The sequence below is a fragment of the Lepidochelys kempii genome, chromosome 6 (assembly GCF_965140285.1).
Source record: "Lepidochelys kempii isolate rLepKem1 chromosome 6, rLepKem1.hap1, whole genome shotgun sequence".
NCBI classification, from domain to species: domain Eukaryota; kingdom Metazoa; phylum Chordata; order Testudines; family Cheloniidae; genus Lepidochelys; species Lepidochelys kempii.
Genome location: NC_136385.1, coordinates 65349567 through 65377514, shown reverse-complemented (window position 1 = coordinate 65377514; position 27948 = coordinate 65349567). Strand labels below are relative to the sequence as shown.

The 27948-nt window shown below is 44.3% G+C and overlaps 1 protein-coding gene across 8 annotated transcripts in view; it reads left to right on the top strand.

Moving 5' to 3' along the window:
* ACTN1 (actinin alpha 1) overlaps nt 1-27948 on the top strand; it is a 130742-nt gene that overhangs the window by 64856 nt on the left and 37938 nt on the right. For all 8 annotated transcript variants that reach the window (XM_073348446.2, XM_073348444.2, XM_078853315.1 and 5 more), the window contains exons 3-6: nt 1030-1149; nt 17476-17562; nt 18187-18274; nt 21183-21261. In XM_073348446.2, the coding sequence (XP_073204547.1) occupies nt 1030-1149; nt 17476-17562; nt 18187-18274; nt 21183-21261 (374 nt within the window). The remainder of the gene's footprint in view (nt 1-1029; nt 1150-17475; nt 17563-18186; nt 18275-21182; nt 21262-27948) is intronic.

The following is a 27948-nucleotide window of genomic DNA, read 5'->3' as shown; positions in this document are numbered from 1 at the left end:
GGTGACATGTGCCTATCTAATTAGGTTTCTGGTGTGAATGCTTATAGGATATATATTAAAATTCAATTTGAGTTTGTGCAAGCTTTTTGTTTTCTATGAATGCCAGTTAAACTGGATCGTGCGAATATTTACAGGAAGCCAATCAAAAGGGCCACAAATGTACCGGAAGCAAACTATTCTCTAAGCTCTACTCAAGTCAGAATTTGGTGTTTGCTGTGAGATCCAGCCCCATCCAAGTAGTGATTACTTGCTCTTGTCAAAGAGCTGTGTTGCTTCCTGTGAAAGGGCAGTCACCACTTGAGCACCTCCTTGCAGCTGGGTGCAGTATTGTAGTCCTCTCACCCCTGGTGCCTCCTGTAGGCTTCCAGCCAACCTTGGCGGGTCTTAGCGGTTTGCCCCTCCAGCCAAGTCAAAGTCCAAATGAACCCTTTCCAGGGTATTGGAGTCCAATAAACAGTCTATTTGCTCTTGCTAGGGTCTTCAGCGCCTGGTCTGCGCCCTTTAAATTCAGCCCTTTGTTCAGGCTCCCAAATAAGCCCTACCCCCTGTAGGGGTTTGACACTTTATCTGTGGCTAGGAGGGGAACCCAGGCCCACACACTACTCCAGGGTCCCACCCAGGCTCCCAAGTTTTGGGGCACAGACCAGTTACTGTAACTTATGGCTGATAGGCTCTCCAGAGCATGCATCAAAGATTATGGGGAGTGGCCTAGTCCAATAACTGTCTGAGGTGTGGTAATGGTAATACTCCCCTCGCCTCAAACAGTATCTTCAAAGGTGCTCTTCGTATTTGCTGGGGTTTTGTTGGGGGGAGGGTTCAGCAAAGTGCATCAATTATTAGAATTCCCAAAAAGTGACCAAAAAGATTGTGTGCTGTATCTTCACTGCTGAGGGCAAGAACATGTGTAATTTGGATCAAGCATCGGGGTTATCTTATTAGATCTGCCTACTTGGACTGTTGGTGGGGAGAGTGGAATGGAGCAGTTCCGAATTTGTTTTGTGTTGTTTTTTCCCCCCTCTTTCTGGCTAGGTGAACGTTTGGCTAAGCCTGAAAGAGGCAAAATGCGAGTGCACAAAATCTCCAATGTGAACAAGGCCCTGGATTTCATTGCTAGCAAAGGAGTGAAGCTGGTGTCTATTGGAGCAGAAGGTAAGGGAGCCAGTGCATACTTCTAACGCTCAAAATCTGGAGGGGGGCGGGTGATGATGGGTGGACTGGCAGCTCCCTCCATTTTAGACCCAGTCTAAATATGCTATTTCCCCCAATCGACACCACATTCTTTTCCCTGGCAAGCACAGTTGAGAGGTCTGTGCTTTTCTTGCCATACACTTATTCTAACTCTCCTGCTCTGACTCAGTGGCAATGTTTAGAGAGGCTATAAATATTTCATGTATGAAAGATGTTGTATAAAATAAAACTGTTCCATGTATATTTGGAATATGGAGTTAAATACAAGGGGAGCAAGAGTAAGAAGTGGGTGAGGGAGAAAAGATTCCTTCAGCTGAGATTTGTAAAAGTGGAAAGACAAGGAAGCTGTTTTAGACAGTACGGTCTGTGGAGAAGGGGCTTGGTCTAATGGTGGTGAGGTTATGCAGAGGCCAGAGTGGAGTGAATTTTTTTTTAATTACCAATTTTAATCACAATTTAAATCAGCGAGCAGGAAACCTTGATTTAAATAATCAGTTGTAATTGTGTTTTGCATTTGTACTTTTGTTATTTTTCCTAAAGAGAGGCTGATTCTCATTGGTTGGTAACAATTAAAAGGCATTGGTTTGCCACTTAATACAGCCTTTACACTAAATTTGGTGCTTCTTTTTGCTAATCAGGAAGATACACATTTATTTAAGCAAGTATATAGTTTTACTTATTTAGTCAGATTCTTAATGTTTACATTTTTATTATGTTAAATAAGAAATGGATCATTCATTTTCTACTGGGGAGGAACAATTTTTCTCTATAGTTTTCCCCCAGTTTTTTTCATTTTTGTTGCTCTATTGTCTATTCTACTATATGAAGTAATACTCTCTGGTTTAATTCATAAGGCGAGAAGCCAGACTCCTGGGTACATTGCCAGAGACTCTGCAACAAACCTGTTGCAGAGCTGGGAAAGTTATTTAGCCCAAATGTCCACTCTTGTGGATGCTCAGTTTGAGTTGTCAAAAGTTGTTCTTTTTTCCCCCACCCCCCTCAGAAGTGCTGAGCACCAGCAGCTCCCTCAAAAAGATGATATATTAGAAATGGGAAAGGTACAGAGAAGGGCAACAAAAATGATGAAGGGTATGGAACAGCTTCCGTACGAGGAGAGATTAAAAAGACTGGGACTGTTCATCTTGGAAAAGAGACAACTAAGGGGAAATATGATAGAGGTCTATAAAATCATGACTGGTGTGGAGAAAGAGAATAAGGAAGTGTTATTTACTCCTTCACATAATACAAAAACCAGGGGTCACCCAATGAAATGAATAGGAAACAGGTTTAAAACAAACAAGAAAAAATATTTCTCTACACAACACACAGTCAACCTATGGAACTCATTGCCAGGGGATGTTGTGAAGGCCAAAACTGTAACTGGATTCAAAAAAGAGAAGTTCATGGAGGATAGATCCATCAGTGGCTATTAGCCAAGATGGTCAGGGATGCAACCCCCTGCTCTAGGCTACATATCCCTAGGCCTCTGACAGATGTTGGGACTGGATTGCAAGGGATGGGTCACTTGATGATTGCCCTGTTCTGTTCATTCCTTCTGGGGCACTGGCCACTGTCAAGACAGGATACTGGGCTAGATGGACCATTAGTCTGACTCAATCTGGCCATTCCGATGTTCTTAGCTCCAAAAATTGGGTCTTAAAGATCAAAAACTGAGTGGCCAAAAATGGAGGCACCCAAAACAAGAATACATTTTGAAAACTGTGGCCTTAAGTCTGTCTCAGTTTTTAGCAATCTGTAAAAATGGGTATAATGTCAACCTCCTGCACTTCAAGGGAGTTTTTGTTCTTAGGGCACCCTTCTTCCAAGGATTCTGCAGTACATGTTATTAACCAGTGACCCCTTCAGGTCTCAGTTAGGGATGTGTGGTCTGATTACTGCAAAACTAAACAACTTGTCTGCTGATCTGGATTCCAACTGCATGACATGGTTGCGGGGGTGAAAGTAGAAATAGGGACTTACCGGTACGGGGCTGGGTTGGGACCAGCTCTGGCCTCTGGAAGGGGCGGGGCCTTGGGCAGAAGGGGCGGGGCCTTGGGCGGAAGGGGCCGGGATGGGGGGGTCAGAGCCAGCCCAGGCCCACGCTGTACCAATAAGTGCCCTTCCCCTCCCCTGCCAGGGTAGCAGCGGCAGCTGAGGGCTCCAGCAGCAGTTTAAAGAGCCCAGGGCTCGGCCGTTGCTACCGCCCTGGGCCCTTTAAACCGCTGCTGGAGCCCTGGGCTGCCGCTGCTACCCCAGGGCTCCGGCAGCAGGGCTCCGGGGGCCATTTAAAGGGCCTGGGGCTCTACTGCCTCGGGCCCTTTAAATAGCTGCCAGAGCCCTGCCGCTAAGCCAGGGCTCTGGGGACTATTTAAAGGGCCCAGGGCTCCCCTGCTTCCACCGCCCTGGCCCTTTAAATAGCCCCTGGAGCCCTGGGGTAGCGGCAGCAGGGCGCTGGCAGCTATTTAAAGGGCCTGGGGCAGTGAAAGCAGCAGGAGCCTCGGCCCTTTAAATAGCCCCCGGAGCCCCGCTGCCGCTACCCCAGGGCTCCAGCAGTGGTGCTCTGGCGGCAATTGAAAGGGCCTGGGGCTCCAGCCGCTGCTGGGAGCCCCAGGCCCTTTCAATTGCTGCCTGGAGAAGCCGGGACGTACCGGCTTACTTTCACCTCTGCATGGTTGTCCCTCCTTACCGGTCCTGTATTTAGATTCCATCTATATTGCCACTGTTACTGTAGTATTTGAGCATATCCAAAGCATTTATGGATTTATCCTCACATGCCTATGTGAGGTTATCAAGGTTGATTATCCCAATTTACCAGATGAGACTAAATTATTTAGCCATAGTGCCCAGAGAAAGCATGTGATAGAGCCAGGAATTAAACCCAGTACTGGAGCCCAGGATGGACTCCCCCTTGTGGACTGTCACCAGGCTACTGTTTTGGACCCAAACCTTGTATCCCATGTGTTTTAAGATTAGTGACTCTGAGCAACATCCAGATGCTGTCTGAGAGTCTGGCCTTTCAGGCACGTCCCTGGAGTACGTGTACCCAATACTAGTACCCCTCCTTGGTGTGGACCCAGCAGCCCTAGGCCCCAAGATCAGGGTGGACCCCCCACCCAAGTCTCATTGGTAGATCTCTCATACCCTCTCCAGAACTCCATCAGCAGAGGTGGTGTACTCTACTTTACAGTTTCACCCTTTGGGGACTTTGTGACAGTTAAAGCAAGTAACACAGAGACTTTGCAAAAGCACCTCTAAGCCCGCACACTTGGCTCATAGAGATATACAGATCTATGGAAGGATAAGAAATACACGCACTCAAGTCCCGCCCTCAGTTTTCTCCCGAGAGTCCTTTGGGTATTAGTGTCCTACAGGGAATCCAGGATCCTTCTGTACCACAGCTTCTCCTCCTGCCAGGTCTTCTCTTCTGGTCTCTCCTTGTTAGTGGGAGTATCTCCTTTTAATAGCAGATTCTAACACCTTGTCTCCTCCCTGGGGTTTTTCCATTCTCTGATCTGACCTCTGAGCTGCAGCTGCCAGCATCCTCTGTTTGCTACAGTAGTTGTCATTAGCAAGTGAAGAGTCTTTGGCCAGTAGTCCCCATTGTTCTGTTAAGGCAAGGTTAATCAATTACTGATGGCCTTTAATGACACTTGAATTCAGGGACAGATGATTTTCCACAGTATGCATCTGATGAAGTGAGCTGTAGCTCACGAAAGCTTATGCTCAAATAAATTGGTTAGTCTCTAAGGTGCCACAAGTACTCCTTTTCTAGATGCTTAGATGTGTCACACTCCCCCCTCCCCTCCCCCCCAACACAATGGGGATGATGTAATCTAATATGACCATCATTAGTGGAAGACATATAAGAAAATAGAGTTCATAAAATCATACAGGAATTCGTAAGTTCATATAGGCAGTTTCCCAAAACTGTCACACCCAGATCTCCTCAATTGCCTTCTCCATTGGTTTGGCCACAATCCATCCTTCCTCTTTAGGTGGGGCATTTCCTTCATCTCTTTATTTCTTCGAAAGATATCTGCATCCTCCTCCCTTTCTGCTTGGCAGCTAAGTAGTTGCATTTGTTCCATTTTGTTTGCTTAACCAATAGGGTGACGATTGCAGCTGGCCGAATTACTGACCCAACCAATATCTGGCCATTGATGTCATCAAGGGAATGGCCTTGCTTATGATAATCAAAAGAGCTGTTTCTGCTTATACTCTGAAGAAATGAGGTGCAGATAAAACTATCTGGTACAGGACTGTGGAAAGCCTGTGATTGTCAAAAGAAAAGGAGTACTTGTGGCACCTTAGAGACTAACCAATTTATTTGAGCATAAGCTTTCGTGAGCTACAGCTCACTTCCTCAGATGCATATCGTGGAAACTGCAGCAGGCTTTATATATACACAGAGAATATGAAACAATACCTCCTCCCACCCCACTGTCCTGCTGGTAATAGCTTATCTAAAGTGATCATCAGGTGGGCCATTTCCAGCACAAATCCAGGTTTTCTCACCCTCCACCCCCCCACACACAAATTCACTCTCCTGCTGGTGATAGCCCATCCAAAGTGACAACTCTTTACACAATGTGCATGATAATAAAGTTGGGCTATTTCCTGCACAAATCCAGGTTTTCTCACATCCCCCCACCCCCATACACACACAAACTCACTCTGAGTATGGGGGTGGGGGGGAATGTGAGAAAACCTGGATTTGTGCAGGAAATAGCCCAACTTGATTGTCATGCACATTGTGTAAAGAGTTGTCACTTTGGATGGGCTATCACCAGCAGGAGAGTGAATTTGTGTGTGGGGGGGTGGAGGGTGAGAAAACCTGGATTTGTGCTGGAAATGGCCCACCTGATGATCACTTTAGATAAGCTATTACCAGCAGGACAGTGGGGTGGGAGGAGGTATTGTTTCATATTCTCTGTGTATATATAAAGCCTGCTGCAGTTTCCACGATATGCATCTGAGGAAGTGAGCTGTAGCTCACGAAAGCTTATGCTCTAATAAATTGGTTAGTCTCTAAGGTGCCACAAGTCCTCCTTTTCTTTTTGCGAATACAGACTAACACGGCTGTTACTCTGAAACCTGTGATTGTCAGATCCTCTCCTCAGGTGAAGCAGGTGCAGAAAACAGAGATCAATTCAAAACCAGTGTGGGACTAGCTGGCGTACTAATTTAAATTCTTCCTTGGTCTATATGTGCCAGTATCTGAATCTGTGGGGAGGCTGGGACTAAGGTAGCAGGGGGTGCTGAAAGTTAGGACTGAAGATTGGCTGATCTCTATCCAGAAAGCTGGTACGTGTTCTTTAACGACAGCACAAGCTATAACCAAGCCTAAGTGATCACTGCATGAGCATGGAGTTGTATTTCAGCTATGCCACAATAATTTAACTATTTATAGTGGTGAGGGAGCACCGCCGTACTTAGGGTTGCATCCTGATATCTGTTTAAAAGTTGACCTAAGGCCTCTAAAATTGACATGCTGAGTTAGATTTCTTTGAATGTTGGTGTGCCTCAGGAGGGTTCAGAATAGGATTAGTGACCCAAATTTGGAATCCTTTGAGCCAGGGATTCTGGAGCTTATAAGCCCCTCCCCCCAGTAGCTATTTTAAAAAAAGTTTCTCAGTATGTGTTTTTGCACAGGGTTAGTAATCCAGATTTGGGGTAATTTGACCAATGGGTTCCTAAATTACAGGCCAGGTGCCCCCACCCCAGGAAAGGTTTCCTTCTGCTACCTTGTACTCTTAAACTGAAAGGCACTAATTACTGGATGAATCACAGACCTCTTGATGGCTGTGAACTCAACCTTCATTTAATATATCTAAGGATAAGTTAATCAGACCCCCACCTAAGATAAAACGAGTTGTAGATGCAACCTGACATCAGTTACAGTTTTGTGAGTCATGGTGGCAGTTTTGTACTGGAGGAATGTAATCAAAGTGTTTGGGGAAAAAATAGACATATGAAAGATTCCTGGGAGGAGCCGGGATATTGGGGGCTGAGAAGTGGGGGAATAGGAGGAGAGGGGTTTGGGGCTGCAGTGAGGGGAGGGGGATGGATGGTAGGGAAGTGAGAGAGGTTGGGGGCTCAGGTGAGGAGGGGTATGGCACCTTTAGCTCTGCCAGGGTACTCCATCCCCTGCACCTCCAGCTTTGCCAGTGGATTCCAACCACCCTGCACCCCAGCCTTCCTGTATCACAACACTATTCCATGGTAACATAATTACCCTTCACTCCAGGCCCTGGAGGTGAATGTGGTTACAGAAATGGGAGGTAACTCGCATAGAAACGTTTGCAGAGCAGGGAGTGAAGACTTTAGGGCTTGCAGTGGGAAGCGGAGGGTATAGTACGGGAGGGGGCTAGGTTGGAGAAGGGGATGCTTTGAATGGGTCAGCCGCATGGTTTGGGAGGTGCTCTGAAGACAGCACAAGGCCAATGGGTGAATTTTCCAGCTGACCCAGCTACATGGGAGAAGCCCTCCCTTTGGCGTAGGTAGTTCCTTCGCTGAAGTGCAACAGCAGCAGCGGTGCAGCTGCGCCGCTGTAGCATTGTAGGCGTAGACCAGCCCTGCGCCCATGCAGAGTTAGGGCTGCTTGGTGGTAGGTAGGTCGTCCCCTTGCAGAACGCTGAGTCGAGAGACACTCAAACTTCTGAAAATCAAGAAACGCAGAGTTAAGGTTTATGGGCTGCCTTAACTTTCCTGGTTTTCAGATATTTGAGTTTTGCTGTAACCACCAAGCAACCTAAAAACTACAGTAAAGTAGTTTTTTGCCACCGAATATGTGGTGAGGCTTAGCCCAAAGGACTGCAGTTCATGGAGTAAGAAGGTCTAGGTGCTAAGTGAAATGCATATACATCAGCATTAAAAATGGGCCTCTGCTGTTAATGTCCCTGGTGTGACAGTAACTCTGCCCACTGAAGGGATTATGAGCTTTCCGGTGCAGGTATTTTAATAGCCTAAATTAAGACTTCAAAAAGTCAACACATCAGCAAACTAGAAAATAAAAACCATGAGGCAGTCAAAATGCAACTAACACAGCTCAGGAAAACAAACCATAAACTCCTCAAGCAGGTGGGACTGAGCTACGAAGTTATCCAAGTAGCTTACTACAAAAGGGGGGGAAACTTTGGCCAGGCAAGTGCATTTCTCACCCTAAAACAGTCCTGCCAGTCTCAGAGTAAGGCTGCCATGTGGCATCCAAAGGACCTGATACCAGGCATGCATGCTCTCTCTCTGTATATCTGTATTAAGCAGCAGTTTGTTATTGCCCTTATCTGTGTCTAAACCTATTTATTAAATTAGACAGAATTGTTTCCCACCCCCTTCCAAAAAAGCAAGCCCAGGAAGAAATCCATGGGAAACGGTCAAGCATGGGCAAATGATGAAAATATTCTTTGGTGACGGCTGAGCCCCACACTGATTCCTGGCCTGGCGCTCTAGGTGCGGGAGGGAGCAAGCATTGGAGAAGGAGCCCTCCCCACACTGATTCCTGGCCCCACATGGTGGGGAGGTCTGGGGGTGGAAGAGAGGGAGCAGGCTTGGATATTGAATCCACCCCACACTGATTCCTGGCCCCACATGGTGGGGAGGTCCGGGGGGGCAAGAGGGAGAGCAGGCTTGGATATTGAGCCCACCCCACGCTGATTCTCAGGACTGTGCAGATGTGAAATCCTGGGGGGTGGGAATCGGCAGGGGGGAGGGGGCAGGGGGGCAGTCTTGGTTTTATCAGACACAAGGCCAATGGTAATATTTTCCATGATATTTTTCTTACATTCCAACAAATATTCTCTGGTATTTACAAGCCAAACAAAGCATTGTGTTGGTGCACATGAACCAGAAAATGGAATTGACTTCTTTATAAACAGTAACAGAGCTGGCTGCTTTTCCTTGTCGAAGCTGAATGAAATGCATTGTAAGCAAAAGGAATAACCAGTGAAACCTAACCACAGCTTTTACAACTATCTTCAACTGGTAACCTCAAGCATCACTGTTAACCTTTAAAAATGACTTAATTGGAGTCTGTCTGATTGGGGCACTCGCAGTACCAGACAGCTGTAAAAATCTGGGTCAAGGGTGTTGTAGCCAGGAGTGACTTCCAAATGTTTCTTTCTTTGACATTAAAAATCTCATTCTGCAGAGGTCTTTCTTTGATGTAATAGATTCCACATTGGGTATGATATCAGGATTCAGTCAAGTTCAAGAGGGCCAACTTTAACTCCTCACTACTTGCATTACTGTACTTGCATCTCCAGTGTAGACCGAAAACAATCCATTTCTTAAACATGCGAGGCTTGATTCTTCTTTTGTGTAACCCAGTGTAACTCTGGCTTCAGTGGAATTACTCCTGATTTAAATCAGTGTAAGAGAGATGAAAATCCGGCTCAAGGAATGCAACAATATAAAAGGTGCCATCTGAGCAAGATGTCTGCTTAAATCCTGGACAGCACAGACCTGCAGACAGAAAGCAGAGTAAGGGTTTGTGTCAGTTCATGAGCAGCGGAAAGAGAAAGCAAGGAGACCTCTGCACTTCAGCATTTACAAAACAGGTTATCTTTATCTCCACCTCCTGCCCGCCGCAGTTGGGGAACTGGGTGAGCATGTGAAAGGGCTGTGTGGCATGCATACCCACATGGCTGATGCCCAATGGTCTGTCCTCGGAATTGATCTGTCCCAGTCCATCAGTAGTAGTGTGCCTCCTATAGACCTCTGCTTGAAGGCTGTTCTATATTTTTTATTTGTCCTGTTAAGATTAATAAAACGTGGGAGTGACCTCAGGGCTCATTGCCTTTTAATGTGCCTCATTTTGATCAATGCTGGCATGTTGATGGACACTTGTCAGAGTGGTGTCTATTTAACTTCCTGATTGTATCCTATCCTGCCAATTATCCAGACAGCAGCAAACTGCTTTTGCAGTGGCTGTGTTCTGGCAGGTGACTCGTATAAATGGCCAGGAGGGAAAATTAATTATTTTGACCCTGCTTCTTACCACTGAGGTTAGGAGAGAAGAAGAGAGCATGGTACCTATGTTATCCAGAGGGTCAGGATTCCTGGATTATGCATATGAAAAGGGTGATGGCATTTCAAACTCCAGATCTCCAGAGCCAGCCAGTCTTATTCCTGAAGAGTGACTATTTGTCAGCCTTTAATTGGCTGCCAAACAAATGGATGGAGGTGCTGTAATTTTTGCATATCTTGTTAAGAGTGCATGGTGTAATAATGGGGGTCAAATGGAAGTGCATTTACTGGTGCAAAACATTTCCTGCCATTAGCAGCAATGCCTCATCTGTTTTAGTCTCACATTCAATATGGGTATAGATCAGTTTAAATCACATGAATAACATGCACTTGCGGTTACGGTTTAGAACAGCCGCTTGGTGTTACTAGCGGAAGTGTGCAAATAATTCTTATAGCACTCACACCTCAGAAAAGCGTTACAAAGCCTAATCAGGCAATTGGTTACACAGCAGGAGGCACTCTCTGATCTGATCATGAGCCCTATAATATCCCACAGGTTTCAGAGTAACAGCCGTGTTAGTCTGTCTTTGCAAAAAGAAAAGGAGTACTTGTGGCACCTTAGAGACTAACCAATTTATTTGAGCATGAGCGAAGTGAGCTGTAGCTCACGAAAGCTCATGCTCAAATAAATTGGTTAGTCTCTAAGGTGCCACAAGTACTCCTTTTCTTTTTATAATGTCCCATAGAAACTGCTCTCAAACTGTTCCGTGTTAGCTGGGCTGATGGGGAGCAAACATCCAGAGCCTTTAATTAAACAAGTGTGAGGTTGCTCTGAATGATTACATTTAACTCCTTTGTCACTTCTATGGTGTCAAAGATTCTCTCTTTGTAGTGTGGAACCAGCAACTCCATGCTGCACTGTGAGCTTTGCTCCCTTATGTTAGAAACAGCGATAGTCCAAGGGCACCACATGAATCCTATAGTGGAATGAACTTGCAGCGTACCCTGGGCACTAGGAACACAGCTGTAGGAGAGAGAACAAGGAGTACTTGTGGCACCTTAGAGACTTAACAAATTTATTTGGGCATAAGCCAACACCTACTTCATTAGATGCATGCAGTGGAAAATACAGTAGGAATATATCTATATATCTTATACAGAGAACATGGAAAAAATGGGGGTTGCCATACCAACTTTAATGAGACTAATCACTTAAGGTGGGCTATTATCAGCAGGAGAAAAAAAAACGTTTGTAGTGATAATCAGGATGGCCCATTTCAAACAGTTGACAAGAAGGTGTGAGTAACTGTAGGGGAAAAATAAGCATGGGGAAAGAGTTTTTAGTTTGTGTAATGTAAACACTTCCAGTCTTTATTCAAGCCTAATTTAATGGTGTCCAGTTTGCAAATTAATTCCAGTTCTGCAGTTTCTCATTGGAGTCTGTTTTTGAAGTTTTTTTGTTGAAGAATTGTGACTTTTAGGTCTGTAATTGAGTGTCCAGGGTGGTTGAAGTGTTCTCCGACTGGTTTTTGAATGTTATCATTCTTGACGTCTGATTTGTGTCCATTTATTCTTTTGCGTAGAGACGGTCCAGTTTGACCAATGTACATGGCAGAGGGGCATTGCTGGCACATGATGGCATATATCACATTGGTAGATGTGCAGGTGAACAAGTCCCTGATGGTGTGGCTGATGTGATTAGGTCCTATGATGGTGTCCCTTGAATAGATATGTGGACAGAGTTGGCAACGGGCTTTGTTGCAAGGATCGGTTCCTGGGTTAGTGTTTTTGTTGTGTGGTGTGTGGCTGCTGGGGAGTATTTGCTTCAGGTTGAGGGGCTGTCTGTAAGCGAGGACTGGTCTGTCTCCCAAGATCTGTGAGAGTGAGGGATCGTCCTTCAGGATAGGTTGTAGATCCTTGGTGCACTGGAGAGGTTTTAGTTGGGGGCTGAAGGTGACGGCTAGTGGCGTTCTGTTACTTTCTTTGTTGGGCCTGTCCTGTAGTAGGTGACTTCTGGGTACTCTTCTGGCTCTGACAGTCTGTTTCTTCACTTCAGCAGGTGGGTATTGCAGTTTTAAGAATGCTTGATAGAGAGAGAGCTCCTGTTAGTCTCTAAGGTGCCACAAGTACTCCTTGTTGTTTTTGCTGATACAGACTAACACGGCTACCACTCTGAAAGCTGTAGGAGAGTGAATGGGCTAAGATCAGATAGCTTCATTGGAGTAGGTGTGACCACTGGCTTCTTTCAGTAAGCTGGCCAAATTTGTACCCAAAGTGCTGGAGGATGTACTTGTGCTCTAGAAGGGAAGGGTGTCTGCCTGCCCGCTCTTTGCTCAGAGCAGCAATTATGTAAATTGTATCAGAAAGTCTTTAAAATGGTAATATTAATTACCTACCTCATGGTTTTGATTGATTTTGTTAGTGTTTGTAAAGCACTTTCAGGATTAAAAGATGCCATAAGTTGAACTGGAGTCAACTAAAATAAAAAACTAGCAGGAGTTTCAGGTCTTAAACCTTCTCCTGTGTCCTCCTGCCAACTCCTGTGGTCTTTACACTCTTAGTTGTGTTTTTTCCCCAAATGTTTCTCTCCTCTTGTTTTGGAAAAACCCACAGAAAATGCTGTCAGATGTATCAGATAAACAAACTGAACACAATGGTGCTATTTTCCTTCATTCTTTCTGAACTGCAGGCATCTCAGGTTGTAGACATCGTTTGTAACAAAAGTACAAAAATACTCAAAGGGAAGTGTGTTAAATTGACTGTGTCCTGGAGCTCTTCAAAATACTAATATCTTATGACTGGAAAAACTTGCTGTAAACTATTTCACATCATATTTTTTATTCTTTTCCCCCCTCTCCCCGCACTTCCTGAGAGTGGCACTATATGTGAAAGAAAGCATAGAGTCAAATATCGTAACAATTTTATATGAATCAAACTGTATCATAAAATCTCTCTAGATGGAAATTCCATGCTTGAATAATAAGAGTATAGCAGTAGTGATATGCTACCAACTAGCTGACGGGGATGTTGATGGTGATTGTGAAATGCTCAGGGAGATTAGAAAGGCTATAAAAATGGAAAATCGGCAATAATGGAGAATTTCAACTATCCCCATGTTGATTGGGTACGTGTCACCTCAGGACGGGATGCTGAGATAAAGTTTCTTGACACCACTAATGACTGCTTTTTGGAGCAGCTAGTCCTGGAATCCACAAGAGGAGAGGGCTTTCTTGATTTAGTCCTAAGTGGAGCACGGGATCTGGTCCAAGAGGTGAATATGGCTAAGCTGCTTGGTCATAGTGACTATACTATAATTAAATTAAACATCCTTGGAGGGGGCAGATAACAAAGAAGCCCACCAGAGTAGCACTTAACTTCAAAAAGGGGAACTACACAAAAATGAGGAAGCTAGTTAAATGGAAATTAAAAGGAACAGTTACAAGAGTGAAATGCCTCTAAGCTGCTTGGAAATTTTTTTAAAACGCCACAATAGAGGCTCAAATTTAAATGTATATCCCACATTAAAAAGAATAGCAAGAAGACCAAAAATAAGCTGCCATGGCTAAACAACAAAGTAAAAGAAGCAGTTACAGGCAAAAAGGCATCCTTTAAAAACTGGAAGTCAAATCCTACTGAGGAAAATAGAAAGGGGCCTAAACTCTGGCAAGTGAAGTGTAACAGTATAATTAGGCAGGTCAAAAAAGAATTTGAAGAGCAACTAACAAAAGACTGAAAAATTTCAAACAGCAAAAAATTATTTAAGTAAACCAGAAGCAGGAAGCCAGCCAACCAATCAGTGGGGCTGCTGGACAATTGAGGTGCTAAAGAAGCAGTCAAGGATGATAAGGCCATTGCGGAGAAGCTAAATGAATTCTTTGTATTGGTCTTCACTGAGAGGATGTGAGGGCAATTCCCAAACCTGAGCCATTCTTTTTAGATGACAAATCTGAGGAACTGTCCCAAGTGAGGTGTCAATAGAGGAGGCTTTGGAACAAATTGATAAATTAAACAGTAATAAGTCACCAGGACCAGATGGTATTCACCCGAGTGTTCTGAAGGAACTCAAATGTGAAATTGCAGAACTAATAACTGTGGTATGTAACCTATCACTTAAATAAGCTTCTTTACTAGATGACTGGAGGATAAATAATGTGATGCTAGAGGTGATCCTGACAATTACAGGCCAATAAGAGATGACGGGGGTGGGGGGGTAATGATAGAGGTCTATAACACCCTGAATGGTGTGGAGAAGTGAATAAGGCAGTGTTATTTATTCCTTCATATAACACAAGAACCAGGGGTCACCCAATAAAATTAATACAAACAAAAGGAAATAATTCTTCACACAACGGACAGTCAGTCTGCAGAATTCATTGCCAGGGGATGTTGTGAAGGCCAAAAGTATAACTGGGTTCAAAATAGAATTAGATAAGTTCATGGAGGATAGGTCCATCAATGGCTATTAGCCAGGATGTTCAGGGATGCTATCTCCATGTTCCGGGTGTTCCTAGGCCTCTGACTGCCAGATGCTGGGACTGAATGACGGGATGGATTACTTGATGACTGCCTTTTTCTGTTCATGCCCTTTGAAGCGTTTGTCATTGGCCACTGTCGGAAGACAGGATACTGGGCTAGTTGGACCATTGATCTGTCCCAGTATGGCCATTCTTATGTTCCTCCTCTCTCTTCCCCCTGCACCCCCCCCCCAAAAAACAAAACAAAACCCAACCCCAACCAACCAACTAAAACAATCCTACAGGAATTTAATTTGCAAGGAAATCTAGCAATGAGCAAACTTGCTTGTGGAAACTGGTCAGGAGTGTGAATACAACACATGGTCATGCTCTTTTGTGCTATAACAAAGTTCTATGCATATTTTTCCTGGGCATTGAGAGTCTACTACTAGAAAGATTCCATCCTAGATCGGCACCATAGTCCATTAATGTATTGTGAGTGGGGAGATGTGTGGGGAAGAGGGGTGGAGGGGAATGTGACAGCATATCTGTTTTAGGATTTGTCAAAAATTGGGAAATCTCTATCAGTACAAACCCTTATTGTAGACCTGCTTCTCCATTGCAAAATAGGGATTGCATCCATGAGGTTTACCCTTGTAAAGTACAAGGGATTGTCATATCAGCAGAATTGCCAATCTCATGCATTCAAAAATCACAAGATTGGTTTGAAATCATGAGCCTTCCAAAATAATGGATTTGGGGTTCTTTTTATTTGCCTTCTGGTTTTGGAACCTTTAAAGATCATGCTTTCCAACTTTTATCTGCAACCGCACGGGCTTACTTTTTTTTTTTCTTTCTTTAAAATGAAAGCCAAGATTCCCATGCAATCCCATGACTCCAGTAGCTGGCTACGAGAGAAAAGCCAAGTATTGTGGGTCTCACAATAAAATCAGGAGGGTTAGCAGCCGCAACCAATGCGAGCCTCGCTTGCACCAGTGTGAGACAGCTACACAAGGGGTTTGCACGGGGCAAAGACTAACTCTGCCAGCTCTTTTGTTAGGCTTAGGCCCAAAACAATAGGTTTATCCAACCCTTTTCTTTAGACGTCTTAAATTAGAAAAAACAACGAGGAGTCCTTGTCGTACCTTAGAGACTAACAAATTTATTTGGGCATAAGCTTTCGTGGGCAGATGAAGTGGGTTCTAGCCCAAATACATTTATTAGTCTCTAAGGTACCATAAGGACTCCTCATTGTTTTTGCTGATACAGACTAACACAGCTACCACTCTGAAACCTTAAATTAGAAAGACGTTTCTAGTCATTTTAAAGTTGATTGCGTCTCAAACATTTCCCATGCAATGCAGGAAATAGCAGTAGAACAAAAAGGAGAAACTGACTAGTTTAGTTTCACTGTCCAAAAATAGTTGGTGGCATACATTATATGTGATTCTTTCAGTTTTGTAATGTCTAGTGCTAGTGCCAGAGGCTAGGTATCCTAAAGTGGCTTTTTAAAAACGTTGACAATGTTTTCCTCTTAAATGGTGTGGAATCTTTTTCCCTGTCAAGGGTCAGAGCATTAGAAACAGCTATGTGGTACGTCATTTGTATTACTTGGCACTAATCCACAAGCAATTGCAAACTCTTTCTGAACCAGCTGCTACTCTCCAGAACTTTATCCCAAATTCTAAACGGATTATGTCTCATGCATGCATGGGGTCTGTTTCTAAAGCCCATGAGTTGTTGATCACTTGCCGATTTGCATTGCAAAAGGGTCCAGTGAGCAATAAAGTACAATCTGCTTCACATCTTAAGTTAATATTCTGCTTGAGTGGAGTATAACATGTGCCTTTTGCTGCATCTGCAGCCAGATGTGTATGCAAGGTGTATGCACTTTGATGGCGACATGCTTCTGATGGTTTTTGGCAATTATATATCTGAAAGTAGCCCTACATAGATGCAGTCTGAAGACCTGCACTTACCCAGGAACTAGCCATGTTTCATTTATAATCTTGGTGGGTATTTGTCCACAACACTAGCTCTTAGGGTTTAGTTACACGGTAAAGATTCACCACATACACTGGTATAATTATACTGGTATTTTAAACTGCTGTAGTTGCATCAGGTATATAACTCCTCTGCGTGGACACTCTTGTTCTGGGATATGAGTAACTTTTAAGATAAACTTTTTCAGTTTAGCTTAAACAGATTCTAAAGGCTTGTTTACTCTACAGAGCCCTGGCCATTATAGCTATGCTAGCAAACCCCCTTAGTGGAGATGCAATGTATATGTTGGCCAAAAGCATAGTTCTGCTAGCTAAGCCAGCTCCTCAAATGACATTAGCTGTGCTGACAGAGGCACTTCCCTGTCGACATAGTTGAATTTACGCTGTGGCTTTTGCTGGCATAGCTATGTCAGCAAGGGAGATTTTTGGACCAGACTCCTCGTCACCATTGTTGTGCTGAAAAACTTTGTAGCATAGACCAAGCTCTAAATGACATAAGCGAAACCAGAAAAAGGCATTCTTATACTGAAATAAGAGTGTCCACTTGGGAAGTTACACCAGTATAGCTATAGTGGTTTGAATGCACTCCTTACCAGATACCAATATAACTTTCCCATGTAGATAAGCTGTTGTATTGTCAGCATCTACTTAAAAGCTCCGTAGTAGGATTGAGATATATCAATGGAGTTTGTGGAGAGCCTGCCGGGCTGTATAAATTTAACTTGAGAACCTTACCCTGCTGGAAACATTCATCAGATGGAAGTCCAGCTCTTAGATCTGTAAAAGATAAAGCTCCCTGTGTTTCCTTGGTCAGGCTTCCACTGGGGTTTGCGCACACGACATAATGATTTTGTTTTTTTCTGCAGAAATTGTGGATGGAAATGTTAAAATGACACTTGGAATGATCTGGACCATCATCCTTCGCTTTGCCATTCAGGATATCTCTGTGGAAGGTAAATCTCAGAGCCTCCATCTGCTGTTCAAGAATGAGCGAAGGTGGCTTTGGTTGGGGAACAAATAGCTGTGTGCCTTGCCGCAAAGGAGATCCAGTTTCAGGGGTAACTGAATCAGCAGAGGACATACCCTGGATGACACAATGGGGCCCTGAGATCCAACCTGCCCTGAACTCTGACCATCCTTGCTGGCCAGTTCATGGCTTGATATGGATATCCTGGGAGTCTTCATATGCTGCTCCTTGGAGTGTATTTCAGAGAAGTCGGGAAGGAAAGGGGAAAGGTTAAACCTGGCAATGTGCAGTGGATCTTGGACTCTAGGACATTTCCTGCTGGCTGATCTATGGTATTGCATGGAAATATCGACCCGTGCTAGGCAGCTAGCTCCAAAATGCCAGGTAGACCTACCCTGAGAGAAATAATGGTAAGAAATCAGAAACCTGCATAAGAGATTCATCCTAGAAGAAGGAAGTTAAATGAGAAACAGAGGTATGCCTCACTGCTGGTTCGAACAAAGACACTGGGTCAGAATGAATTGGAAACACTGTTTTACAGCCTATGCAAGGGATCAGAAAATTCCAGGAAAAAATAGGTTAATCTGTGTCTCTTTTGCTTTCTCTCTAGAGACATCTGCTAAGGAAGGGCTTTTGTTATGGTGTCAGAGGAAGACAGCTCCCTACAAAAATGTGAACATCCAGAATTTCCATATCAGGTAAGGTTGGTTGTTTTTGTTTTTTTTTAAATAGTATTTGGCTTTCTGATCCTCGTATGTTCATAGGGCTTTTGACACTATTCAGCATCTGGTGTAACTAACCTCTCAAAGAAGTTCTGAGACTAGTTGTTGTTCTGATATTCTGTAGGAGAAAAGTAGCACCTACTGATTTGCCCAATGTTCCACAGCAAATCAGTGGCAAACCCCACAACAGGACCCAGTTTCCCTGCCTCCCAGTCCCTTTCTCTGACTACAAATGCTGCCTTTGTCAAATACTTTGGAGCATTAAGCCCACTGACGACTCTATCGGTGTTTGTAGGCTGCTTATGAAATAGTACTTCCTGAGTGAAGCTACAAACATTTTTGGGAGAAATTTCCTAAGGTCACGTCTATATTAGAAACTTGTATCTGTATAGTAATGTTGGTTAGGGAGGTGATTTTTTTGGTTGGTTTTTTTTTGTTTATTTTTTAAACAATATTTCTGTACAGGTAAAAGCACTCACGTAGACGAAGCTATACTGGTATAAGAGTGATTTTGCTATTACAGCACACTTTGCTTGGAGAGCCTGTTTAAGCTATACCTGTAAAAGCACTTTTTTGCCTGTCCCAGTAGAGCTACCTCAGCAAAACTTTTCTAGGGGGGTCTAAGTTTGGGATCTGTTAAGCTATGCAAGTATCACCATGGGGGGACCCTGCTAGTGGGGGTGATGGTATAAAGTTAACGTTAAACAAATCCTTACAAAAAGCATAATGGTGCGGAATGATCCTGTCATAGTTGGACGGGAGAGGAGGACAAATTGACTAGGATTGCCAGTTTTGTTTGTTTTTTGTTTTTTTCCTTTTCCTCCACCTTTTGAGTTCTACTAAATAAAAGCCCATCCCTCTCCACAGGCAAAATATAGGTAATCTTTTGTATTAATCTGACATTACACCGATCAGGGTAGATTGATTTAAATCATCAAGTGTGAAGCCTTCATTTAAATAATCAGTATTAATTAACTTTTCCATTTGTACTTCAGTTTTATTTTTTAAAGAAAGATGAATTCTTATTGGTTGATATAACCATTAAAATGTGTTTGATTTACAACTAAAACAGAGCCTTCACACTAGATTGGGTACTACTTTTTGCTATGTAGTAGGGTACACTATTGGTATACATTTATTTAAGCAATTATACAGCATAAATATTTTCAGATTCATTTTAATTGTACGTTTTTAGCATGTTAGAAAATGGTGAATGATGGGTGGAGTCATAAGAATATACATAATTTTGAGAACTGAGCCAATCAGAGCTCAGGAAGGGAAAAGCTATAAAATAGGAGTATGAGACCATCCAGATGGGCTCAGTGGGTGATCCCAATGAGGTTGATCAGGGCGGGCAAACTTTTTGGCCTGAGGGCCACATCAGGTTTCCAAAATTGTATGGAGGGCTGGTTAGGGGAGGCTGTGTCTACCCAAATAGCCAGGCGTGGCCCAGCCCCTGCCTACTATCTGACCCCCCCCCCCCCCCCCCCCGATGGCTCCCTGGGGACTCCTGCCCTATCAACCTGTCCCTGTCCCCTGACCACCCCCGGACATCCCACCCCTGCTGCCCCATCCAACCCCCCCCACTCCCCCCAATTCCTGACTTGCTCCCCAGGACCCCTGCCTCATCCAACCACCTCTTCTCCCTGTCCCCTGCTGCCCCATCCAACCCCTTCTTCTTCCTACTCTCCCCCCGGGACCCCTGCCCCATCCAACCCCCCTGTTCTCTACCCTCTGACTGCCCTGCCCCCTGACCACAACCCCCAACTCCCCTGCCCTCTATCCACCCACCCCCCCCCCCGCCTCTTTATCGCGCTGCCTGAAGCATCAGTGCCTAGAGCACCAGAGCGTTGCACAGGCAGCGCAGTGCGCTGAGGCTGCGAGGGAGGTGCGGGGGGCTAACCTCCCGGGCCAGGAGCACAGGGGCCGGGCAAGAGGGTCCCACAGGCCATAGTTTGCCCACCTCTGAGGTAGATGATGGTATCTCCTGGAGTCAGAGGCCGGGTCCCAACGCCTGTGATGACTTTGCCAGTCTCTTGCACCTAGTAGCACAGCCCCAGGGTCCCCCACAGGATCAAGCCCTTAATATAGTACGTGAGCTATTGTGCCATATTTACAAAGCGTGACCTCAAATGTTGGATATTTTTCCCCGGATTCTTTCCTTATATAGAAAAGCAGCCTTTACCTAAAGTTTCTCTGATAGACTCATGGATTCAGCATATTTTTTATTTAAATATTTTAAGAGATTATAATAAATTTAGGCCTTAACATATTTTGTATTAAATTGAGATTTCATTTTAAATGGGTTTATTTTTTAAGACTTTTTTATAATTTAAATAATAGAATAAAAAATCCATTTTTATCCACCCTGATTTTGGTCTGTTTTTTGTCCTCCCTTCTCCTACCAGCTTTGGATTCTATGCTGAGGACTGGGGTGGGGTGGGGGGGGGAGATGAGGGAGGTCAAATATAGAGCTGATCATAGCCAATAGCAATTGCTCCTCCTCATTCTTGATCTATCCTCTCCTAGAAGATCTTGCATATCAAGACTTTTTTCATCCCTAAGCTCTGTTTCTGCCCTTGAGTGCCTGGGCACTCTATTTAACAATGAAAGTTCTGTGGTGAGTGAGAATTGGCATTAAGGAGGCGGCTGCACTAAGAACCTGGTCCTACACCAAGTCAGTGAGAGCAGGGTGGGGGTCTAAAGCAGAGGAGAGCCTTGTCCACAGTTGAGTACTTACAGAAGTTGCTATAAGCTAATGAGCCCAAGGGTAAAGATCTAGGCTCCCAGAATCTTGTCCCCATCTGTCATGCCCCCCCCGCCCCCCCCATGTGTCTTCCTGACTGAACGCTGTTAATTGTGCTCTCTTCCATCTCTTTCGCAGCTGGAAGGATGGCCTTGGCTTCTGTGCTTTGATTCACAGACATCGCCCAGAGCTCATCGACTATGGGAAGCTGCGAAAGGTACTAGCTTAATTTGATTTAAGTTAAGGAACAGAGACCCTGGGTTTGTTGAAATTAAGAGAGACTTGAGCTAGCTTGACAAACCAGGAGGAAAACTTAAACTTGCCACTGAAGCTGAAAATATCTTGCCTAGGGGAGGAAAGAGGGGAGAGATCAATAAATTCAGCCTCACTGAAAAAAGCTTTATGAATTGCCTACTGCCATTCCCTGTTTTCACAATGATTTATTGGCAGATAAGAGGAGGGTGTGGTCTGTAGGAAGTATGGATCACGTGTGCCGAGGTCCAATGTGGCAAAATCTGTTAACTCAGCGATGCCAGTTCTTTTATGCTAACCTTGTGTGCAAATTACATGAACTAGCCAGTCAAGTCAATGTTAGGTCTGGAGCAAAAAGGATGGGGCAGGTTACCTGGCTATGAGGTTTCTTTTCACAGAACTAGAGTGAGACAGGCATATGTGCATTCTTTGCCATCACTTGAAATCTTGTAATGCGCTGCCTCCCTAGTGTGGTTAGTCATCTCTGCTGTAGTGTTGGGCTCTTCCTAGCACTTGGATTGGCGCATTAAGCAATTGAAAAGTGTTTATAGGAAAGTTTGATTCTACTTTGAAAAACAATTCTATTAAAATGGGATCTTCCTGCTCAAAAGATCAGCTCCCTGGTGTACTTGAGGCAGATCGGATGACTTGGTGATGAGAGTGTTTATTGCTTTGTATACCTGTTAGCTCTCCTGAGCCAGCACAGTATGAAAGCATGAGCTGGATTCTATGCCTACTTCTGCATTGTCAACAGAACAGTGTACTAAGTTCCAAGTATTTACGCCTGTGCCTACTCGTTGAAGGAAATGAGTGTCAAGTGTCACTGAGGGCACAAGTGTCACTGAGGGCAAGAATTTGTGATACTTGGAAACTGAGCATGTTAAATATAGAAATCATTGGGATCATAAGCCTAGAACCCCATCGTTAATGGATCTCAGTTCTTGTAATGGTGGCGGCAAGTGGATGGGACCAGTATGCAAATAAGTAGAGTGCAAAAGAGTTAATTAAATCAGCTGTCTGTGTGAGATGCTAACTGCACAATGCCTAATACTCCATACAATCAATAACTTCTGAGGTGTTCACTGTCTTGCAGAGCAGTCAATTTTATTTTCTATCGGTTTTAGCATCTTGGGATCAGCACTTGATGAATAAACAGTGGAGGTGGACCCCATCTGTTTATACAAACAGCAGCAACAAAAGAAAACAGGTTAAAGTCAACCACGTTTTCATTTTTTTTTTCCCCCTTTTGGAAAAATAAGGCAGCTAAACAAGGGGTCTTTGAAAATGAAAAATCTAGCAGGGAAACCACTGAGTTCCCATACTAGAAACAAAAGTCAAAGCCAAATCACCCTGCTGTGAGGAAAGGGAAAGGAAGTTTAGCTGCTCACGTAGCCTGACAGCTTTTCAGAATGAAAACGAGTGGTTGTCCTGTCCAGATGGAGGGCAAGAATTTGGTCTGAGGAGAGATTGACAACCCCTGCTCTTCCCCTGTCTCCTGCCTTCTTGAAGAAGGTTAAAAAGAAACCTTCTAATGAGAGAAACTCATCAGACCTTTTCTACTGCTTCTTGTCCTCTTTCTCATGGTTGTTTTCCCTTCCCTGTGCACTTTTCTCACCACTGTTGTTCCTCTGCCTCTTCCCCTTGCTCGTTTTGGCTTTGCCTAGACTAGAAGTTAAAGGTGTCTTGTTAGCATGTTGCCTACAGCAAAGGGGTTGGCTGAGGGACACTGTCTTTAACACACGCTAAACTGGTTGAGCTAAAGCCTAGGAAGAGTGTAGCAGGTGGCCTAGCTCTAACTCTACCAGTTTAGCTCATGTTGAAGACCACAGGGGGCCTTCTCCACGCTACACTTTTACAACATGTCATCTAGGACAGTGGTCTCCAAACTGGGGTGCGCAAGATGATCCCAGGGAGTGCGCGGCAGCAGAAGCGCCGCCAGACAGCACTCTGCTGCTTTTATTCTTTGGCGGCAGCTCTGCCCGTCCACGGCTGGTGTTCGTAGGGTGACCAGACGTCCCGATAAAAATTTGTAGTTCTTTGTCCCGCGTCCCGACCGATGCACGGTTTGTCCCCGCTCTGGCGGGGTTTTTTTTTTTTTTTTTTTTTCTTCTCCCAGGTCTTCTGGTCATCTTCTGCCGGTGGCGCATCTGCGGCAGGTCTTCCAGTCTTCACCCTGGGGGTGTGCGAGCCAAAAAATTTGGAGACCACTGATCTAGGATGTTGCTAACGTGGCTCTTTTTAAATCCTAGTCTCGGCAAAGCCATTTCTCCCTCCTCAGATCCTTGCCTTTTGTCTCTTCAGTTCAGCTCACTTTAATTTTCTCCACCTGCCCCCTGGAGACTGCTGTTTCCTACCAGAGTTTGGAGCCTTTCCCCTGGTTCTGCTTCATTCCTGCTAGAGCGGGGTGGCCAACCTGAGCCTGAGAAAGAGCCAGAATTTAGCAACATACATTGCCAAAGAGCCACAGTAATACATCAACAGCCCCCCATCAGCTTCACCCCCCCATTCCTAGCGCCTCCTACCCACCAGCAGCCCCACTGATCAGCACCTCCCCCTCCTTCCCCTCACCTTCCAATCAGCTGGTTCATGGTGTGCAGGAGGCTCTGGGGGGAGAGGGAGGAGCGAGGCCACAGCAGGCTCAGGGGAGGAGGCAGGAAGGGGTGGAGTGGGGGCAGAGCCTGTGGCAGAGCCAGGGCTTGAGCATTGAGCCCCCCTTGGCACACTGGAAAGTTGGCGCCTGTAGCTCCAGCCCCGGAGTCGGTGCCTATACAAGGAGCCGCATATTAACTTCTGAAGAGCCGCACGCGGCTCCGGAGCCACAGGTTGGCCACCCCTGTGCTAGAGCTTTTGGATCAGTAAGGAGGAGGAGAGCAGCTGGGTAGCAGAGTAAAAGACACAGTTTATCTTTGTAGATAAAATGAAGGGAATTGGGCATGTTCTGGACAGATACAGCTGAAGGGAGACACAATTGTCCACATAAAGGAATCTTTGAGATAAGATGGGGATTGTGCTCTTTCAGTGAAGCTCAGACTAGTATTATAATGGGTTTAAGAGGCAGCAGGAAAAACTGACATCTCTTCAATGAAATGTTCATACCTGATGTCCTATTGAGCTGCATCACTAAAAGCTGCAAAAGGGCTCAGCAGTTCTGGAACACATCTGAGCCTTAATAGGCTTGGATGGCAGCAACTACTTGATATTGCAGCTACTTGTTTTGGACAAGTGATTGCTCTTCATGGCTCTGGTTAATGGTAAGGAAGATGGGGTGAATTCTCTTGGCATGCTGACAGGGAGCAGTTTGTCAGGAGTTGGGTTTTCCCTTCCCCCATCTCTCCCCTATCTTTAGCCCAATTGCAAACCACATTTCTGATCTCTTCATTCAGCATGAAGATTGAATGATGGCATAATCACTCCTCCAGTGCTATAATCAGTCCATAAACTTGGCCAGTATAAGATTCATATTGCCATATTGGATGCTTCCTAATTTGTTTAAGACAACTCCTGAAAACATAAGTCATACTAATTGGATTTTTTTCAGCTTCTGCTGCTCTGACAGATACAGTAAGTGCTCTGTCTCTCCACTCCCACCCCCCTCCAACTCCTTCCAGATTGCTGGTTGATAGAGGAATTTTTGTATTGGTGACATTGCAATAATTACCATGGTAACATCTTGTGATATGGGGACTTCAAGCTTACTGGAGGAGGAGAGACATCTGAGTGTATGAGTCAGGGTTGTGGGGTGGTGGGGGAAGGTGGAAGCTGTGGGAGAATCTAACATGAATGTCTCCAGTCAGCAAAAGCAGAGTGCACAAGATAGCTGGCCAGGTTTACCAACGATCACAGCTTAAATAGTGGAATCTTTAAACAAGTAAAATACAGCTTTTCCTGAGCTTCCTTGGCTCAGACAGACTCTAGCGAGCTGTTCCTCTCTTCTTCCCTCATCTACTTTAAAGCTTATCTGAGGCAAATCGGTATCAAAGTGCTTCTGCTGGGCCATACCCCTTTAAACATCAGTCTTGTGTGTTCTTTGGGGTGCACGGCCCTAGAAGGAATTGGAGATGTTAGAGAAATATCTCTCTAACTTATAGCAGCAGAACATACCAGGGAAATGCACAGATTGCATCTCTGTAGTCTAGCAACACTAGAAAATGACCTATTGCTGGCAATAGTTGTCTGCAACAAAAACCAGTGCAACAAAAAACAGAACTGCAACTGGCCTCCCTTGCTCCTCCTCATCTGGTGTTGAAAATCATTATCTGCAAATGTAGACAAGGCACTTTAAAACCAGCATAGAAAAAGTGACCAGTAGTACCATGTTCCACCAGGTCGTCATACTTTTTGAAATGCCACTGAACGCATTTTGGTTTGGTCTACACTGATACTTAGACTGTGTTCAGTACTGTAACAGTACTGGGACTCTCCAGATGGTGCTATTACAGATGGCCTTCTTGGCTCTGTCTATCTGAATGTGTAGGAGTTAGAGCTTGAAGTGCTTATTGTTAATTGTGATGCACTCCTTTTTAGATGTTGACTGTATTGCCAACAGAGTATTTTTGCCGGTGTCTCTGTATGTGTCCGTTTCACTGATAAAGTTTGCAGATGACACACAAACTGGGGGTCAGTCAGTAATACAGAGTGATCTAGACTGCTTAGTAAGATGGGGGAACAAGCAAACAATACATGTTTTAATACAACTAAATGAAAACGTATACATCTAGAAACAAACAGTGTAGGCCATAGTTACATGATGGAGGATTCGATCCTAAAAGCAGCGACCGAAAAAGATTTTTGGGGTAGGAGATGCACAGTGAGCTGAACATGAATTCACAGTGCGTCACTGTGGCCCAAAGGGCTGATGTAACCTTTGGATGATAAATAGGGGAATCTCGAGTAGAAGTAGAGAGGTTATTTTACCCTATATTTGGCACTGGTACCACCACTGCTAGAATACTGTGTCCAGTTCTGAGGTCCACAAGTCAAGAAAGACTTTGAAAAGTTGAACAGGGCTTAGAAAAGAGCCATGAGAATGATTAAAGGATTAGAAAACTTGCCTTATAGTGATAGACTCAAGGAGCTCAATCTGTTAAGTTTAACAAGAGACGGTTAAGGGGTGACTTTGATTACGATCTAGCAGAGAAAGGTATAACAGTCCAATGGCTGCAAGTTGAAGCTAGACAAATTCAGACTGGAAATAAGGCCTAAATTTTTAACAGTGAGAGTAATTAACCATTGGATGAATTTACCAAGGATCATGATTGATTCTTGATACTGGCAATTTTAAAATCAAGATTGGATGCGTTTCTCTAAAAGCTCTGCTCTAGGAACTATTTTGGGGAAGTTCTCTGGCCTGTGCTATACAGGAGTCAGACTAGATGCACACTATGGCCCCTTCTGGCCTTGGAATCTATAAATCTACTTATTTTGTAAGGCACAGAGTTAGTGCCTACAGGTTATACCTACGCAAAGAAACAAAAAATTGCTACATGGTGCCAAAATATTACACATATTGGTTTAGGGGGAATTGTTTCTGAAAACTGTAGATGTTTCAATGTTCTAACCTAGATAAGACTTTAGTGTGGGGACTGCACAATGACCAGTGCTGCAAAGGGCCCACAGGTGCGAGACCAGGCTCTTTTTCTTTCATAATTGCTTCTATCCAATCACATTTAGCTTACACCCTCCTGCTTTGCTTGGTCCAAGAGAGGTGGCTTGTTAATCCAATTTCACTTGAAGCTGCATCTCCTAGGTCACTGCAATAAGCAACTGCACCAAGCCTTAAGTTTGGGAGTTAAGGGGCACAGAAAAGCCAAATATGAAGGATAAACTGCATGGAATTTCTTCATCTCCTAGCACTGGGGAGGATCAGGGCTAGACCACTCTTATATTGATGAGAATGTGCTGAGAGAGAGAGTCTTCACACTATCCTGAAAACCTGTTAGTGTTAAACACTAGTTAAACACTACCAACTGCCATGTAGACTGTCCACCAATAGAAGCTACTGGTTCTAGTGCCAACAACATAAAAATTGATGGTATGCATGTTGTTTAGTCTCTTTGGCAGCTTATTTCACACAAATGGAATGATTTTTGGGAGCATAACCACCATGATTGTGTGGCTATTGCAATATTTTCACAGAATAAGACTAAATCTCATTTCCATAGCTGTTTGATGCAAAGCTGAATAATCTGTAGTCCGAGAGTTCTCAGACTGGTTGGGAGGCATTAGATAGTTGGTATCTATGTTTGAACACTTAATGATTTCTCAGGGCTTTTTTTTCTGATGACTCCTGCCTTTGGAATGCTAATCCCTTGTTTGGTCCTTTAGAGTCTAGTTATCTTCATGGTATGGTCAAGGCACACTTACTTTCTTTAGGATTTGACTGACTACCTTTTAAGCTCTGTAACTGAAGTGCATTTCTGCCCTGGCAATAGGTATAATAGAAATTAATTAAAATATGCTATATGTTTTCAAGGGCCAGGTAGTGTCTGGTAAGTGGGAATACCTTGGATGGAGGTTTAATACACATACAAAAGACATTTAAAAAAAAAAAAAACGAAAAAAAAAGGTCTTGTAGAGTAAGGATTTGTTCTGGGTGTCCTGGGAAACTGCCTTTTCCTCCCACTCAACTGTATGCAATGAACTGTACACCGGC